This window comes from Meriones unguiculatus, chromosome 16, assembly GCF_030254825.1.
Source record: "Meriones unguiculatus strain TT.TT164.6M chromosome 16, Bangor_MerUng_6.1, whole genome shotgun sequence".
NCBI classification, from domain to species: domain Eukaryota; kingdom Metazoa; phylum Chordata; class Mammalia; order Rodentia; family Muridae; genus Meriones; species Meriones unguiculatus.
Window position 1 is genome coordinate 31519864 of NC_083363.1, and position 19752 is coordinate 31539615.

Consider the following 19752-nt stretch of genomic DNA (forward strand, 5'->3'; position numbering starts at 1 on the left):
GTAAGTAAAGTATAATAAAAATTTAAAAAAAAAGAATAAAAGAATTGGAAAGAAAAAAAAAGAGTAAAGCAGAGAAGCAGCCCTGTGGTATCCACTCGTGTTTGGTAGGGATGGGGCCCAATCTTCCGAAAAGAGGAGAAGCCCAGAGCTCCTGGTCCAGCCTCATCCTACCATGGGCTACTCATCACTAGCTCTGAGACTAGAGCCCCAAACTAGTTCTGGAGGAGCAGCAGAGACATGAGGACAGTGCTGGAGGCCGCAGCCATCAGAACTGTACCAAACACCAAACACCTGACTGATGGCTAGCCAGGTGTTGTTCACAGGGAGGGCCTGGCTCCTTTGAGACATCTGGGACATGAAGGAGTCAGAGAAGCATGGCACCCAGGCAGGTGGACTTCTGCTTGCTGTCCTCTAGCACTGAGCCTCCAACCCTGCTGTCGTCCACCATCATCTATTGAATTGGTTCAGGCTGGTATCTGATGTCCTACTCCCCAAGGCTTCCCCAGCCACTGCTGGGATCATAGCCTCATGGTATGGATACTAGGACCTCAGGTATTTGGATGGCATTGGCCTACAAAGCGTTTGCAATCCAAAGCTGGGGTGAGTCCCTGTCTTCTGGAAAGAAAAGTCCAGAACTTCTGGTCTAGCTTCAGTCTTCCTTGTGCTCCTCATCTCTCGTGGCTGAGACTAGAACTCTGAACTCTCCAAAGAGACAATATACAGAGCCTGTGGGAAAAAAGAGCTCACCCAGAGCAGCCTCAGAGGCACATCTTACCCCTCAGCTGAGTGTGCGCAGCCAGTACAAGGTTGGGGTCAGGTTCTGCTTTTCCTTCTTTCCATGCTGTTTTAGTTTTACTTCTGCTGCTGTGATAAAGTAACCTAACAAAAGAGCTATGGGAGAGAAAAGGGTTTTTCTGGATACAGTCTCTCATCGCAGGGAAGTCAGGGCAGGAAAGAGTATCTCATCAAGACCCCTGGGTTGCAACAATGTAGTCAAAGTTCTGGTCTTGAAGAAGCTTTCAGGCTTACCAGGGAGAGAGAAGGAAAAGAAAAGAATTTAAAATATAAGGCCGTGGATGTAGCTCAGGTGTACCTGCCTAGCATGCACAAAACTCAGGGTTCAATCCACAGCATCACAAAAACTGGATATGGTGGTGTGTGGGTATAATTCCAGCACTCAGGAGGTGCAGGCAGGAGCATTGGAAGTTCAAGGTCATCCCCAACTCTATATTGAGTTCAATCATCCTGTGTTACACAAAACCTCGTCTTAAAATTAAAAACAAATAAAACAAAACAAAACAAAACAACAACAACAACAACAAAAACGTTTTAGAGGCTAGGGAGAGGCTGAGAGGTGAAAAGCGTGTACTACCCTTGCAGAGGACTTGAGCTTTGTTCCCAACACCCACACTGGGCAGACCACAGTGGTCCCTGGTCCGTAACTCCGGCCACCGAGGATCTGCTGCCCTCTTTTGGCTGCCAGTGGCACCTGCACTCACACACACATACATATATACACTATATATATATAACATATATATATATATACACATACGTATATATATTACACAATATAAATAACTTAAAAGAAATCCTTAAAATTTTATTGTAAATGAACACTAGGGGGAAAAGCAAAGAGACAGCCTCAGGCTACTGTTTTATGTGGGTGATTAGGGAGTGACCTCCCAGAGGAGAGACACTGGAGTAGACACCCAAAGCTATGGAAACAGCCTGACAGAGGAGGCAGTGCATGCAAAGGCCCTTGGGTAGGAATGTGCTTGCCCTGTTGGAGAGGCACCATCGACTCCAGGGTATCTGGGGCAGAGTGGCAGGGAGTGAGTTGTGGGTGGGGCAGGATTGCATCAGGTAGGAATTCAGAGGCCAGACCAAGGCTTGGGTTTTGTCTTGCTGGAGGCAGGAGCCATTGGGAACTTGAAAGCAGGACAGAGGCATGCTGTGATGAAGGATGGTGGCTATAAAGTTCACTCAGGGAGAAGATGGATGAGGTAGCTTAGATCTGTAGGGCTGAGAGACCTGCCATGCAGAGAGCCTCTTGTCTATGAATATCTACATATATGCAAAGGCAATTAGAGTGTGGCTTAGGAGTAAACCAGATGCCTCCATGCTGAGTCTTCTGGCAGAGGCCTGGCTATGTCTTTCTGTGTTGGAGGACCTTAAGGAGGCCCCTGAAAGCGGGTGGGGGGAGGCACTCCGATTTTTCAGTGTGTAGCTGAGCCTCCCACTGCTGTTGACCCAGCTCCTCTGCCAATGTGCCCCCCCACCTCACTCTCTCATCTGTTTTCTTCTTACTCTGATGACAGGTCTTTTCATAGCTTCTCACGTAGCCCAGGCTGGCATCCAACTCTCTGTGTAGCTAAGGATGACCTTCAAATTCTGGTTCTCCCGACCCTACCTCCTAAATGCTGGGATTGCAGGCACGTATTGCCACACCTCGTTTATGCAGCGCTGGAGGTGGGCCTGAGCAACCACTCCATTCGCTGCGCCACACCCCCAGCAGCCCTGATAGTCCTTATTTATGATACTGTTTAATTAGCTTATTAGCCAGGCCACAGCACTTCTGAGAGCCGTTCACTTTCCCGAGAGGCTAAAGGCTTTTGTGCTAGGATCTGACCGCGATGACAGAAGCAGCTATCACAGGGTATGAAAGCGCTCTGAGATAAGGAGATTGGTGACCTGGATTCTATCCCCTAGGACATGTGGACAGAGTGGGCTTTTCGGGGGCTGGGCACGGGGACGGGATCTGGGAAGTTAGATTGGTGGTGGGGTGGCAGCTGGCCCTGAACACCAGGGAGATATTTTTACCACCCATCAAAATGCCACCTCGTGCTCACTGAGCTGATGCCAAGGCTGCTCCCAGCCTGTGCTCATCTCCTCCCCCGGCTACGACTGTTGCCAAGAAGGTCTGGGTGGAAAGCTTGGAAAACTCCATGTGGGTGTGGCTGGGAGTCAGCAGTTCTCTCCCTAAGGACAGGGACTGCAGAAGCTTCCAGGTTGTGGGCTGTGGCTGAGAGTCAGACCCTGCTCTCCTCATCTTCCCTGTGGGAGGGCTCAGAGGACCCCATCCCAGAGCATAAAGAACCTGAAAATCTTTGATTTGAGGAGCATTCTTTTGTGCCTCTAATGGGCAGAAGCCTGGGAGGGGTTGGGGTGTACAGTAGAGGAAGCTAATGCTGTAAAGGGCACTGTGGAAATCTTAGCAGATGCAGGAAGCAGAGAGCATCACAGGTGACAAGGGAACCTCTAAGCCCAGGTGCCCTTCCTGGACATATGAGCAAAAGCCTGAGAGAGCTTGGGGTGGGGGAACAGGAGAGCTAAGGTCCTCGGTTTCAATCCGGCTCTTTGATCTGCACAGCCATCTTGGGCTCGGCTCTTCTGGCTTTAAAATGAAACTTGTTTTGGTGAATTTCACAGCCTGAAAAAACAACCAGGGTAAGAGTGAGACAGTCCAAGGCCATCCCCACCAGCCTTCCTCTTTACCCACTATCCCCACTGCTGTGATGGAATATAGCGATATCAAGATGAGTTCTGAGAACCAGGCCTGAGGATAGACCTCACCGAAGGAAGTCTAATGGGGTGTCTTAGAAGAGGACACCACCCAGAAGGGTCAGGAATGAATAGGATCCCAGGCACGGCAGAGGGACCTGGCATGTACCCTACAGCTCATCTCTTAGTTTCTGACTTTCCAAGAAGCAGAGTTTGAGCCCAGGCCTTCCCCACTCTTCAAAGAGTGTCTGCACACTTCTCTCAGGACAAGAGAGGATGTGAGGAGTGTCTTGCTGGGGGAGAGGGTTGCAGGTGACAGGTTTAAGTCAAAACAGCAACTTTATTCACTTTCACACTACCCTGTTCCTTACTCTCTTCCTTGCTGACAACCCCCAGAATTATCATCCATTGCCAGTGGAGATGCCATGGGAAAACAGGATTATGAGCCCACCTACCCACAGATAAGTAGAAAGTGGGTGGGCTCTTCAGAGGAGTCATGGTTAGACAAGAGGAAGAACTTTCCTGGCAGCATTAGTGATAGCCCAGGAAAAAAAAAAAGCTTTGAATTGAGGGCAGAAAGTGACTTAGAGGACCTGGAAGATTCCATCAGAGTCAGGAAGATGTATGCCTTCTCCACGCAGAGATGGTCAAGCCCTCGGGTGTTCTGATTTATAACTTGCTGTTTGAGTCACGGCTGCATGGGCTCCCATCACTGTCTCTGAGCAGACTGAAAAAACCAGGCCATGTCTTGACCCTAACAGCAGGCAGACTTGGTGGAGATTAACAGCCTGGACCCAGCCCTCCAAGAGCCATCTTTTCCCTAGAGTCACATGGCCACAGCTTTTCTGTCCTAGCATCACCGGCCAGGTAGGCAAGAAGGGCTGAGAGTGGTGCCATGAATCTCTGCTGTGAACTTGTGATGCGGAGGTGTCTGGAAGAGCGCGTAACTGATAGATCACAGCTGGGCTTTTGACCTTGAGTCTTAAACAAAGCGAAGAAAAAAAAGGTCATATTTACTCCAGCAAAGCCCTGGGAGCCATGAAATATCAGAGCGTGGATAAAGACGTCAGTAAATCACCCGCTGCCAGGAGCTTCTGCTCTGTCTTCCTGTGGTGGGCATCCTGTGAGCCGAGGGGAAGGAAAAGAAGGTAAGGGCCTCTGGGGACTCTGAACAAGACTGGCTCTGGGCTCCAGCGGTGCTGAAACCCTGTGAGCTGTAGAGAAACCTAGGCGCTAACACCCTCAGCTCCATCCACCTCAGAGACATGACCCTACCCTATATGGTCGACACTGGGATCGAGTTCATCAGTAAACAAATTGTCAGCTCACTAATTGTCTAGACCGGCCGGCCAGTGAGCCTCGGGGACATTTTTGTCTCCGCTCTACACCGCTCTTTGTTTTTCTGCTGTGTACTTCTGGATAACCTTCCTGTGAGCAGGGCGTCTGCTGAGAGGTCAGGAAGGAGCCGAGGCCGTGCAGCAGAACACAGTAGACAAGTTAGGGGTCTAGCCACTCTGGACCACTTGCCTTAAGGACATGGTTCCAAATGCTCACTCCTTCTTATGGACTCATGTCTGATCACAGCTTCAGCAGCTTTCTCTTGCCATAATCCCTATGGCCAACAAGCTATTTTACAAACAGGAAGACCAAAGCTCTGGGAAGTGAAATAGCAAACACATAGCCAGTGACCTGCAGAGGATTTGAGCCCAGAGCCCAGGCAACATGTGTGTTAAACCCTGTGTATGTCTGTACTTGGTGACCTGCTGGCATGGTCCTCTAGCAGCATTACCCTTCTACCCAGCTCCTTCTGGTGAGAGAGTGGCAGAATCCTGCAACATCAGAATTAGGTAACACACGGAGTGTGAAGGTTATTAGCCCCAGGCTGGAATCAGAGTAGGCTTCCCCAGTGCTTCAGCAGCTGCAATAGCATCCATCCGTCCATCCAGAAGAGCATGTGCAAGGAGGACTGGAGCTTGGTCTTCAGATAGTCTCCATCATGGCCGTTTTCCTGGGGCATGTGTGTGCACTTACGTTGGCTTACGTCCCTGAGGCATGTGTGTTCTGATGCACATGCATTTGTGTACATGTGGAGGTGAGTGGTCAACTTCTGGTGACCTTTCTCAGGAGCACCATTTGCCCGTCTTTTTATAAGCTTTGTTTTGATTTTGTATCTCTGTGTACTAATGTGTATGTCTCTGTGCCACATGTATACTGGTGCCCACAGAGGCCAGGAGAAGACATTGGATGCCTGGAATCTAGAGTTACTGGTGGTCATGATCACCCAACAAGGGTACTGGGACCCGAACCTGGGTCCTCTGTAAGAGCAGCAAGCACTCTCAACCACTAAGCCATCCCTCCAGCCCCTCTTCTTTTTATTTCCGGAAAATGGTCTCTGCTTGGTCTGGAGCTTGCCCTTCTGGCTATACTGGCTAACCAGCAAACCCCATGCCCCACTTCTTTCAAAGAAATGATCTGTTCTGAGAACTGAACCCAGATTCAGATCTTGTATGAACACAAACTTATTATCTGTGAGGCGTTGAGCAAGTCATATCTCTTCAACAAGCTTCTATTTCTTCATCTGTTCATAGCGATGATAGTTACCCCCTACACACAGGGTTGCCAAAAGGATGAAATGAACATGTACAAGATATTCAAGATAGCTTCAACATTAGTAAGCATCAATAAACATCCATTAGGACCATTACATGTGTGTTTTTTCTTTGACACGAAAGTGTGTTTCCTGGCAAGCTCTAGTTCTGCCTAGAGATGTCCAGGATAACACCATGTGCTGTTGTTTCCTAGTGTCTGAAGACAACTGGTTCCAGGCCACTTCTCTAGCACACCAACATTCATGTTCAAGTGTATTAGAGGCATATAACCCATAACGCCCCGGTCCATTGTAACTCCTCGCCGTACACATCTTTCATTGCTGAATATAATGTCGACACAGTCTCAATAATTGGAGAGCTGTTTGTTTCAGGGATAGTGACCAGAAAAAAAAAAATTATACAGGATCTGGGAAGACGGCTCAGTGGGAAAGGGGTTTGCCTTGCAGGCACGAACTCCTGCGTTTGGATGCCCTTAGCCATGTAAAAAGCTGGGCACACCAGAGAGCTTGTGTAACCCCAGCACTAGCAGGACATAGGCAGGGGACCTCTGAGCTTTCTGAATAGCCTGGCTACTCTAGTCAGTCAGTGGACTCCAGGTTCAGTGAAGAAAGTATGTCTCCAAAAACTAAGGTGGAGAGCAATAAAGGAAGATACCAAAAACCTGACATTTTTTCTCTGGCACACACACGCACACACACACACACACGCACACACACACACACACACACATGTTCACATACACACGTGTACACCACACATGTACACACATATTTCACACAGAGAGACAAATATAAACAACACACACACACACATACATCAGATAGACATATTCCGAAATTTTTGTTCAAATAATTCTTGGGCACAATGTGTTGACTTTGGAGACACTGACCATGCAGATACAGAGGGCTGAGTGGCTTGTCACACTGGCCCAGCCCCTTTTGACTTGGTGGAGCTTGGCCAGGAGGTCTATCTACTTGAGGCTACATTTCTCTAGCCATGGTTGTCACTGCCTAGAATAGAGATGCTGCCTGATACCGCATCTCTGTGTGTGTCTGTCCCAGGGTAAGAGCTTAGTGAGTGTGTACATGTGTGCCATGGAACCAGTCACATCTTCTCTCTTTCTTACCATTGATGTTGGGAAGGAAACAACCACCTCCGTGGCTCATGGGCCTGGGTGAAGCTGGAGGGCGGGCTGTCTGCCTTTGTTTAACGAGACCGTTTATCATGGGCCTAAGATATGAAAGCTTTCCGGAGTGGGTTGCTGATGTGGCGCTATGAAGATGGGTAATGAGCATGCAAAAGCAGGAAGTAAAGCAAGCAGCTTGGCAAGACCTCCCTAAATGAGGGCTGCAGCTCAGTAGGCAGCGGTGATGAGTCTCTGATGGAGGGACGGGAGACAAGCTTCTGAAATGGCTGGTTCTGGGGAGCTGGAGGAAGTGAGACTGAAGGGATCATGAGGATGAAAGAGAGGGTGTTTACTGAGAACACAGGCAAGAGGTTCCATTCAGGTATAGGCCAATCATTCCTCTAATGTGTTTACCCTTGTTTTGGTCACTGGCAAACGACAGACTTTTCAGGTCCCCTCATCTTACCAGAGGAACTATATGAAGCAGGGAAGCCTTGCTGTATCAGCAGAGCAGTGAAATACTGTTTAATACCTTGTGCTTTCTCCTCTCCAGTGCCATGTGTCACACTGTAAAGACACTTGCTTCCGAGGAGCCTGGGCCTTCGTGTCCTCTAGACAGCCAAGGTCAAATCCCCACACAGGCTAGTGTAGAACAGAGGAGCATGCTCGGGATGCATCCCTGCTCTTGAAGGTCTACACACATGACTCCCTTCCATCTGTTTGCCACAATGTACCACTTAGACTTAGCTGCAAGGGATGCTGGCAAATATGAATGGAGATGGGAGACCTTATGCATTAGTCACTTGATTTGTTACAGTGCCAGGATACCCCCAAAAGGACTTTAGGAAGTAATGGTTTATTTTGACTCACAGTCTGAGAGTATAGGCCCTCAGGGAGAAGAAAGGCATGGTAACAAGAGAAGAAAAGTTGTTGGTCATGCTGTGTCTGTAGTCAGAAAGTGGAAAGAGATGCTAGCTGGCGCTCAGCTGGCATCATTTTTTTTCCCCTTTCTTTTTTCAGTCTAAAGCCCCAAACTATGGGCCGATGCTACCCGTATTCAGGGCAGATTTTCCCTCCTCAGTTAATTTTCTATGAAACTTCTCTCCAGATGCAGAATGCCTCCTTGGTGACTCCAAATCTTGTTAGTTAACAGTGGAGGTTAACCCTTATGGCACGGCACCAGAGAATGAATTGTGGCACTCAACCTAAAGGCTATTCTTGGAGGCCAACTCTGTCATTGGGAAACAGCAGGCTTACCATGGTCTGCATGAGGTTACACAGGAGATTCCAACATCGTTGTCAGATGTAGAAGGGGTAGAAGGGGAATAGAGAAGTGACTGATGTTGACTGGGACCAGAGTTTTATGTACCATAAATACACACACACACACACAGTTTGCACAAATGCACACATACAGAGACACATACATAACACATAGAGAAACACACATATGTATGTGCATACATACACATATATGCACGCACATACAAATAATCATAATGATACTTCTCAGACACACCAATAACCCCCGACATAATGCATAATATTTATCTGTATAATGCTCATACATACCAGGACCATATACATTATACACACACACACACACACACACACACACACACACCACATATCCACAAAAGGTCTTCAGATGTTCATGTAGGAATCTCCAAAGGAAAAGAAGTACTTCTCTGGAAAGATCTCAGACACATCCAGGATCTGAGAGATTACTATGAGAGAGAGAGAGAGAGAGACTGAAGCAGCCACTTAGGCCTGTTTTGTTTTTGATAAGTACTGGATTATAGTTTTAAACTGTGTTTTAGAACATGTGAATTTAATTAAATAGAACACTTTGGAGCATCTTAATTTAAAACAGCAAGTTTATGCTTCCTGCTAACAGGGATGCTGTCAGGGTACACGATTTAAAAATGGGCTGGAGAGATGGCTCAGCAATCAAGAGCAACTGGCTGCACTTTCAGAGGACCTGAGTTCAATTCCCAGCACCCACACGACAGCTCACAATTGTCTGTAACTCCAGTTCCAGGGGTTCCAACACCCTCACACAGACATACATTCAGGCAGAACACCAACACACATTTAAAAAAACAAAAACAAAAACAAAAAACACTTCAGGACTTCAGAAATAGTTTTTCACAGACACAGATGTGTCCCTTCAGGCCGTTAGCTGCTGTCCTTTGACCCACGACCCATGACCCACGACCCCTGTATCCTTGATTCATGCTCTGAAAGGCTGGCCAGTGTGATCATGGAATCTGGCTTCAGTCAGGTGCACCATGAATAACAGTAGAAGGCTGTGGATGTAGCACTGGGACCCTGGGCATCATAGTCATTCGTTTCCCACCTTCTGAGGTTTCCCTGGAAACTTCTGCCTATTAACCGAATTCTATAGACCTCTGCATCTCAACAAGAGGTGATTTTTCTCATAGAGAAACTTACCAACGTTCAGTAACTTTTTGGTTTGTCAGGGCTTACGCTATATTCTAATACGTCAGGGATAGAGGCAAGGGGTACTGCTTGGCGAAGTGGAAAGAGACATACCCACTCCCTTCTAGAACTTACCACGGCAGGTGGGGGAGAGCTAGAGGATCCACAAGGCTGACGGACGTTAAGAAACTGTCTTTGAGAGTCGTGCCTCTCAGAGCACTCCCTAAGAAGAAGGACCCGCTTTGCTTCTTAATCTGTTGCAGACCAAGGATCTTAGAACATAATTAGAATAAATTCTCAGAAAACCTGTCACATGCTGGCACATGACAGACAGTGCTAAATTACTGTAAGACTTATGCCTAGTTTCTGCATTGTCTGGTCACGGAGATAGGACAAAAATTGTAGACCAGCACCTATTTGTGGATGGTACATGATTCTCTCTCCTCCCTGGAGCAGCAGGGGAATGGCAGCTTGGCTGATGTCGGCCATGGTTATTGCTATTGCATTTTGAGCCCCTGTGCCCTGACTACCTCTTTGCAATAAATCAGTCCTTTTGTACAGTCTATATCCCCTATATCATGGCTCCCTGAACTGTTTCCACTTGCAATCCCCTTCTGCTCGAGAAAATCACATAATTCCAGGAATCACATGTAGTCTATGAAATAGGTGTACAAATCGAACACTTACTGAGAACAGACCATCAAGAAATTGGTTTTTGAACAATCCCTCCGTATACACACAATTTTACCGTGTTGAAGACCAAAGCAAATTTCATACTAATGAGATGGATGTGCTCGCTTATTTTTAACACAGAATCAAATCTTGGCTGCATATTTGGTACTGAAGGATGTGGAGCATCTTCAACATTTTTAAGAGTTGATTGATATTTTGGTTTTGTAATCTACAATACTGAGAATGCCACTTTACATAAGTACATAATATAAAATGACAGAAAGATATTTATGGCCATTTCAAAAGAAATTGACAGAAATTCTGTCCTAATCCTAAACCAATTTTTTTTCATTTATTTTGAGTTTGTTTTTTTTTTCTTATAAAACTCAAGCCAACAACTCAAACAACAGTTTTTACATCAAGTACAGTACAATCCAAAGATATATTATTTGATACTTACATGCTGGGCAAGGATGGGAGGAAAATAGTTCTTGCTTTCTATAATTAAACCAGTATGTTTCTATAGGAGCAGAATCTCTGCATGCACAGAAAACAAAACAAAACAAAACAACAACAACAACAAAAAAAAAACCACTACAATATCCAATAGCCTAACCTGAGTTGTTTTGGGCAGAGCTTATTGGCTTTGCTTGGTGTGACATCACAGACAAGGCAATGTGCACACATCATGTGTTCAGAATCAAGGCTTCAGTGTTACATCACATAGCATGTGTGACCGCTGCCGGAAACACATTGAATGTGTTGTGCATTTGACTTTGAATTAATTTGTGGCTATTGCATATTCAGAAACATTCAACTGTTGCTGGAATGTTCATAACAGTTATGGTCAGGTACATACATGTTAGACAATCCTTTAGAGTAGACCTGAAATGTAAAGATTCACTAGTATTTCAAAATTATAGGTACGTGGGTGTCTATGAGTGCGGTTACCTGTGAAGTCCAGCAGGGGGCATTGGAGCCCCTGGAGCTGGAGTTACAGGTGAGCCACCGCCTGTGGGTGTTGGGAAATGAGCTCAGGTCCTCTACAAAAGCAGTCTGCACTCTTGCTGAGCAATCTCCTCTGCCTTGTGACCTCAGCTTAAAGCTGGGCCCTAGATTGTGACTTCTGCCTCTCCAGGCTCTGGCTGACTTGCGATGTTCTTAAGAACTTGAGCGAGAAGAGTTGGATAAGAGGGGCAGAGAACAATGTGAGAGGCAGCCTAGGTTTCGATCTACATGACAAGGTGCTTTGATGGCCGCTGGTGAGTCACAGGTAGTCCCTGACCCTTGGCAAGTCTCAGGAGCTAAGTTGTTTTTCCTCCACGTCCCAAAGTGAAAAGGCACTAACGTGGAGCTGGAAAGGGTTGTTTAGCTGGTAGAGTGAGGAGGTGTAGCCATCCTGGGCTTGCTTCAAGGATGACCGGATGGTTTTCTTAGGACAACATGATGCAGTGTGGAAAACTCAGGTAGGAGATGAGCTCCGGTGGAAGCACTAGATTTTGACTGGCACCCACTCCACATGGCTCTAGTGCAGTTGGACTGCTGGATGCCTGGAGACAGCTATGGTCTTACTTTGGATGAAGAGGAATGTCATTCCTGGGGGCTCCGAAGACTGCTCGGTCATTGGAGTGCTGACTGTGAACTGAAGTCCTGAGTTCAGGTCACAGAAGCTCAGCAGGAGGTGAGAACAGAACCCCCGGGGCTTGCTGGGTAGCCAACCAAGCCAAACAAGCACACCCCCAGATAATGAGAGACCTTATTTCAAAAAGTCAAGGTGGACAAGCCCCCCTGGGAACAATACCTATGGCTTACATCTGGCCTCCATACACACACACTTACATACATTTGTGTACAATGCACACACAGACACGCACACACACATACTGGGTGTGTGTGTGTGGGGGGGGGTCACCATAATCCCATCTTGATTCTAGCTCTGTCCAAAGGGAAACTGTCAAGCGGGCAGCTTCCTGTCTCTCTATGCGAGAGCGACAGTAATGACTGCCTTCCAGGTGTCAAGAAAGTGAGTGAATCCATGTGTTTAAACCTCCAAGCACACAGAGAGACCCAGTAAGGGCTGATGGCTGCTCCTAGTGAAAGCAAACTTGATTCAGCCAGCTGGGCTCTCTGCTTTAGTCCTCTCCCTTCCTCCTTCCCTCTCCCCCCTCTGTCTCCTTGTCTCTGTGTGTGTGTGTGTGTGTGTGTGTGTGTCTCCCTCCCTCCTTCCCTCCCTTCTCCTCCTCCTTTCTCTGTGTCTGTCATGCACAGGTTTGTAGGTAGGTCAGAAGAGGCTGTCAGATCATCCCCTAGAGCTGAAGTTGTAGGCAGTTGTGAGGTGCATAACAGGAATGCTGGGGACTGGACTCAGGTCCTCTACAAGATCAGCAAGCTGTCTCGACCAGAGTTGACCCCCTTTTCCCTCTCTGCCACTATGGTTGTTTGCACGGACAACATAGGCATTTCTGTTTCCCTCTAAAATACACCTAACCTCAAACTGATTTCTAGGCTCATGATCCTACATCCTAGAACTGTTGAGGTTAGACCCATTAAGTGTGGAAAGCTGTGTTTCCTAGCAGCCGTTCCGGATACAGGGACAGGACTCCCTCCTCTCTGGGGTATACTCTTGCAGTGCCCACAAGCCAGTGTGACAGTTCAGGCCTTGACTCACTGGAGCCCATAGCTGCACTCCATGACCTGGGTCTGGCTCTGCCTCCCCACCTGGAAAGGGAGAATTCTGAGAGGCAACCCTACAGAGCTTAGAGGACGAACAAGGAACATGGCAGACACCTAGCTTACAGTCGCCAGTGGGCTCTGTTCTTTCTGGGATTCCTTAACATCTACTCTGACTGGCACCTAGGACCCCAGAAGAAGGAGCCCAGTGTTTCCTGCAGGACTAGCCACATCCTTGGATCCTGCCCAGCAGATAATCCAACAGGCTTGGGATCTTTGATATGAACCACAACAGACTCTGAGCAGAGAAATGGGTGGCTAATAACAGGTTCCAGGACCAGGGAGGACTTAAGACAAAATTTTATTTATAGCCTGGTAAGAGGGCTTGGAGTTTTGAAGGCACTAGCCACAAAGGCTGGCAACCTCCTTTCAATTTCTGGGTTTCACATGATAGAATGAGAGAAGAGACTCTTACCTCCACACATACAGCGTGGCATGCATGCATCACCTCCTCCACACACAAAGTAAATACATGAAATGTAATAACAATTCTAATTTCTTTTAAAATGATGTGTTAATTAGTGTGCATATGGCACATGCATGGAAGTAGGAAGACAATTTTGAAGAGCTGATTTGCTGTGGGCAAGCTCTTTTACCCACTGAGCGAGCAATCTCAACGCCCTCCAATAAAGACCTTTCTTCAATAAGAGGAGAAAATGTATTCCCATATCTGTTAGTGAGTGAAAAGACAGTTCTAGCTATGTAACCTTGAGCAAACCATCTAACTTCTCTGAGCTTCAACCGTTTCTCCCCAGTCTGTGAACACACATTCTCTCTCTAAATGCTCATGGTGTGTGGATGAAGAGAAGGCTGCAAAGCCCCAGACAGACCTAAGGTGCCAGTCTGCAGGACCTAGCCGGCCTCTTCCACCCCATTCCCTGTGGGGTAGGGGAAGGATGGAGCTTGGGGAATCTCCTCTAATGAATCTCCCAAGCAGCGTGGAAAAGGACAGTAGCCCCCAGCGCTGCACTCTGATGGGTTGTCAATAGCTGTCCGCCCCTTCATCCCAGCAGGTTCTCAGGTGGAAGTCTTCATGCTTTGGTATTTCATATTTGATGGCTTAATTATGCTGCTTGGCTCTGAGCTTGAGGAACTGATGGGAGCTGATAGAGCCATTTTGTTCCCAAGGGACTGGAGGATGCAAGGCTTTAGAGGTGGAAAACGGAGTACAGGAAAGCTTCAGGGGACGTCCTTACACCTGGCTGGCCTCTGCACTCTATGGGAGTGGCCCAGAATTCATCTCTGGACAGAGCAGAAACATGATGGCATGGCAAATGTCTTAAAGCTTGTTTCCAGGCTTCTGGGAGGTTCTCTCAGTCTCTCAGTCATGGCTCAGGCTGCCATGGACAAGCTCCCACGTGGAGACATTGCTACCTACCCATCCTTCCTCAAAGGTGGAGGGACCAAGCAAGGATTTCCCAGCCAGGAAACTCTGCTGTAGGTCTCTTGGATGAATCTTTCCCTCTAAGCCGCAGGTTCCCTATTCACTGCCTGCTCTCTCCTGTTAACACCCCACAACCAGACAGAGGATGTGTTCCCTCCTCATCAGGAAGACCCCTGTAAATGAGAGGAGCTGGACACAGGCTCAGGGTGGGATCTGGGCTCTCAGTTTCACAGCAAAGGCTCAGGGAGGTCTCCAGGATCCCTGATGCCTTCTGGTGTTAAGAGATGGGTGGAAAGATATTAGCAACAGATGTGGGGAAGGGGCAGCCACCCCACTAACTCTTGAGTCTTCCTGCCTCTAACCTCTCTGTCTTTCCCTGGTGCCTTCGCTCCCCTATTGCTTTTTGCCACTACCTCTGATTCTGTCCCATGTCTGGATGCCTCCCCTCGTTCATACTTTTATGTTCTCACTTTTTCCCCTTCCCCTTTGTATTCATTGTCTTAATGTATGAATCTGTGGGGTACTTATTTACCCAGACCTGGAGTGAGAATGTTCTCTCTTCCTCCTTTCTCCGACACGCCATGCCAGAATATTTCTCTTTCATTTTTTCTTTCACCCTCAACTGTCTCCTGGATCTTCCAGATCACAAGTCTATCTTTGTTTCACTATTTTCTTCCCATACTCCTAACTCTTGACTGCTCCCTCCCTCCTCCTTGCTGTCCCTTCTCCTTCCCTCCCTTCCTCTTCTCTCTACGGTTTATCTGTCTCCTTTTTCAGTCTCTGCCATCGTCCCAGAGGGCCTGCTTGTATCTCTGTGACTCTATATCTGCCTGCGGCTGCTCCCCATTACCCTACCCTCTCTTATTTTCTGTGTCTGCCTCCCTCCCCAGGATGATCCCAGCCTCCAACAAGGCCTTCGTGGTCAACAACCTGGTGTCCGGGACGGGCTACGACTTGTGTGTGCTGGCCATGTGGGACGACACAGCCACGACGCTCACAGCCACCAACATTGTGGGCTGCGCCCAGTTCTTCACCAAGGCTGACTACCCACAATGCCAGTCTATGCACAGCCAGATCCTGGGGGGCACGATGATTCTGGTCATCGGGGGCATCATTGTGGCTACACTGCTGGTCTTCATCGTTATCCTCATGGTCCGGTATAAGGTCTGCAACCAGGACACCCCAGGCAAAATGGCAGCAGCCACTGTCAGCAATGTGTACTCACAGACCAATGGGGCCCAGCCTCCACCTCTGGGTGGGATGCCTGTTGGGCAGCTTCCTCAGGCACACCCCAAGGTCGTGGTGAGGAATGAGTTGATGGACTTCAGTACCAGCCTGGCCAGGGCCTGCGACTCTTCTTCCTCCAGCTCTCTGGGCAGTGGGGAAGCTGCAGGCCTGGGCCGGGGTCCCTGGAGGCTTCCACCCCCTGCTCCTCGTTCCAAGCCCAGCCTTGACCGCTTGATGGGAGCCTTTGCCTCCTTGGACCTCAAGAGTCAAAGGAAAGAAGAGCTTCTAGACTCCAGGACTCCAGCAGGGAGAGGGGCAGGGACATCAGCCAGGGGCCACCACTCAGACCGAGAGCCACTGCTGGGACCCCCGGCCACCCGTGCCAGGAGCCTTCTCCCTTTGCCCCTGGAGGGCAAGGCCAAACGAAGCCACTCTTTTGACATGGGGGACTTTGCGGCTGCAGCTGCAGCTGCCCCTGGGGGCTACAGCCCCCCTAGGCGTGTCTCAAACATCTGGACGAAGCGCAGCCTGTCTGTCAATGGCATGCTCTTGCCCTTTGAGGAGAGTGACCTGGTGGGAGCCCGGGGAACGTTTGGCAGCTCAGAGTGGGTAATGGAAAGTACTGTGTAGCCAGGGTGGAGCAGCCTCCCTCCCACCCTCAAAGTGGGAGGGGAAGGGCTCAGAGTCGCGCTGGCAAGTATTTGTGGAATTTCCATGGTGATGTTTACATCCAGGGACAGTCTTGTCTCCCTGTCAACAGCCTCATGTCCTTCTGCCCAGCTACACCCTTCTTCCCAGTGTCACCTTCCCAGGCCTGTCCCCACCACCCAGCGGGGTATGCTCAGGGAATGGGACTCACTCATGTGTTGGACTGAGCCCTGAGTGTTTGGAGAGGCGACAAACCGCCTTTCTATTCACAAATGTAGTGACAAGCAAGCGGCTTCGGATTGCTTATGGATCCAGTGTTGTTTTGATTTCTTAATTTATTTTTCCATTTCCCAGACTCCTCTTCATTCTTCTGGATAACTGAGGGTGTCCTCTACATGTAAAAGTGTGTTCCCAGCAGGCTGGAGGGGTGAGATAAGAGAGGGGTGGGAGTAGGTAATTATTGTAGATCAACGAAACTCTGGGTATACTGTGGAACCACCTACCTAGAGCCCCACAAGCCCTGCCCAGCCCCACAGCCTGCTCTGGGATGTGCGAATGACACAGTTTCCCAGACATGACACCCAGTCCCGGCACAACAGACTAAGTTAGAAAGTTAACCCCAGGCTGCAGGTTGGAACTGAGAAAGGAATTCACGGTGTAGAGTGGAAGAGATCTTATACGAGGCTGTTTCCTCTTTTCCTGGGGGTCTACCAGAGCTTCTGCTGGCCATAACTCTTAGGAATGTGGATGAGGCATGAGGAGGGCATTTTAGACCCTGAGGCTGGTTTCTGGAGCCCTAAGAATAGGCCACTAAATGACATGGAAGAGAGAAAGACCTTTTCTCTCTTTGGACCTCAGTTTCCCACCTGGCAAACTCTTAAAAGGTCCTAGAAGGTTTCCAAAGATGAACTAGGTCCTCCCAGCTCTAGGTATGTGATACATGCTGGAGTGTCACCAGGAACAAGCCACGGGAGCAGTTCCTACCCTGCCATGGCACAATGGGAATGGTTAGAAGTCTGAAGCAGAAGCTGAACCTTTTTTAAGAACCTTCTTCCAGAGCTTGCGGGGTATCTGTGATCAACCCGTCCTTAAATGATCCTCCCTCTCCTCAGAGCATGAAGTTTGCCTAATGTGATCAAGCCAGAGGAAAGGCCAAGGCTACCCACCTCCTGGGGGAGGCTTTCATCCTCTATGGCCCCGTTTTTCTCCCCCAATTAGGGTAGTTCTGTGTGCAAAGTTTGTACCTTGCATGCTCCTTGCAAAGCCGGTTCAGGGTGTTCGTGGCAGGGTTGGGGAGGTGCCTTCTCATAGTTCCCTGTGGAGTATCTGTCCATGGAGGTAATGGAGCTGGAACGGGAACAGAAAGCAGTTTTGAAGTTATGTTCACCTGGGCGTGAACCCCACCCCTACACCCACACAGCTGGAGAAAAGCTGCTTTGGACAAAGAGTGACTCCTCGACTCTGTCATTCCTGGTCTTTGTCTCCTGCCTTCCAGCTCTCTCCTCACAGCCAGCACACTACCTCTCCCTCTTTTTTGTCTTCCTGACTCAGTCATTCAGTCTAGCCTGTGCTCACTTCTACACACCATTCACACCACCTGCAAAGCGCACAGGCAGACACTCCGGGCTTCACCTGCCCACAAACACATGCTAGAAGTGATGCTATCTCTGCAGATGACCTGCAGCTCCAGCCAGGGAGCCCCAAATTCCACACCGGCCTCCTTCTTTCCTCCCCTCCCTTTCCCTTCCTGTCTTTGTTTCTTTTGCTGCTCTCAGTCTGCCCCCAAATCATTTTCCAGTTCTTATAAAAACCAACTGATCACCAGATTAGTATCTCCAGAAACCACACACTCATTTTTCACGCTATCCTAGGCACCAGTAACTGCCTCTTCTCTGTCACACCAATCCATTGAAAGGAGATTTCTAGGACCGGGGAACTAGCTCTGTTGGTAGAGTTCCTGCCTAGCACACACAAGGCCCCGGGTTTGATCTTCAACATCTGCCTGGACTGGATATGGCTGTGCATTCCTGTAATCCCAACACTTGGACGGTAGATGCAGAAGGATGCTTTTTAATGAGTTTGAGGCCAGCCTGGGCTATACAGGACTCTGCTTCAAAACAGAACAAAATGCCCCCCCCCAAAGGAAACCTCTCTTAATTCCTTGCCTACTGCTTTCCTCCCCCAGTTTCTCTCTGCACATTTCCCACCATCCAAGTGATCCATAGAGGAAGTGGTCCCAAAGGCAGAAAGGAAGGGAGGAACCAACAAACTGTCTTCTGGTCAGTGGCTCAGAGCCATGATGGCATGATGTGTACCTGCTCTTGTGACATCATGTTTCTGACCTGGATGGGGAAGCAACACCCCAGGGTCAGAATGTAAGTGTCCATCTTCTCCTCTTAAAAAAAAAGTTGGATAAAATGCACACTCTTCAAATACAACCAACCACACCACGCTGCCTGGGAGGGGAGGAAAAAGAATCTTCTCGTGTCTGTGGATGTCTGCTGTTCATTTCTCTGGAAACAACTCTTGGTTTTCTAAAGATGACATTGAAGTAACATTTTTCCTTGCACCTGTGTTTGTGAGTACAGAGTTTGCTTCTGGCCAAGTTCACATACAAGGTGTGGGAATCTTCTGACATATGGAGTGGGCCTGTCCCCCTGGGACAAAAGCAGAGGGAGGGAGAAGCCTGTCCTCAGCCACCTCTAGTGTCCTTCTGGTACCTCTGGCCATTGACGAACCAACTCTACAAGCCTAGCCTTAATTTCTTGGTTTGTGGCTACTGCCTTACAGGGTGATGGGGAACACAGGTGCCTTCCATTCATTTTGGCTGAGCAACAGATAACACTATTTTTCAAAAGCCTGCGGCAATTGCAGCACTGGGGGTGGAGGCAAGGGAATCAGGAGTTCATGGTGAACCATGGCTACACAGTGAGTTGTAAGCCAACGTGAGCTACCCGAGATCCTGCTTTAAAACACGTGTGGTGGGAGAACTGGAGAGATGCCTCACAAGTTAAGAGTAGCTGCTGCTCTGGCAGGAAGCCCACATCAGACAGTTCACAACGGCCTATGATTCCACCTCCAAAGGACTCCAGCACCTTTTTCTGGCCTCTGTGGGCACTCACATACTAGTGGCTTACACACACACACACACACACACACACACACACTTTTTTCAATGCCTTGCTGGGTAACTGGATATGAAGTGAAAAAGCCAGCGAGTCTCTAGCACACAACCTCTGAGCCTGTCTTCATGTATTGTCTAGAACAGAACCACCCAACAGAAGAACACGATTATAATTTTGAATTTTCTTGCAGTTTCAGAAAATTAAGTATGAACAGGTAAATTAATATTAGTAAGATGCTTTGTTCCAATTGTATATCTAAAATGCTCTTACAATAAGCAGTCACTA

General features: G+C 48.4%; 1 protein-coding gene across 1 annotated transcript in view; it reads left to right on the top strand.

Annotated features, from left to right (window-relative positions):
* Positions 1-18899, top strand: part of Lrfn2 (leucine rich repeat and fibronectin type III domain containing 2) — a 163953-nt gene extending 145054 nt beyond the window's left edge. The window contains exon 3 of the mRNA XM_060369637.1: positions 15358-18899. Coding sequence (XP_060225620.1) covers positions 15358-16324 — 967 coding nt within the window. The 3' untranslated portion in view covers positions 16325-18899. The remainder of the gene's footprint in view (positions 1-15357) is intronic.
* Positions 18900-19752: the final 853 nt, after the last annotated feature.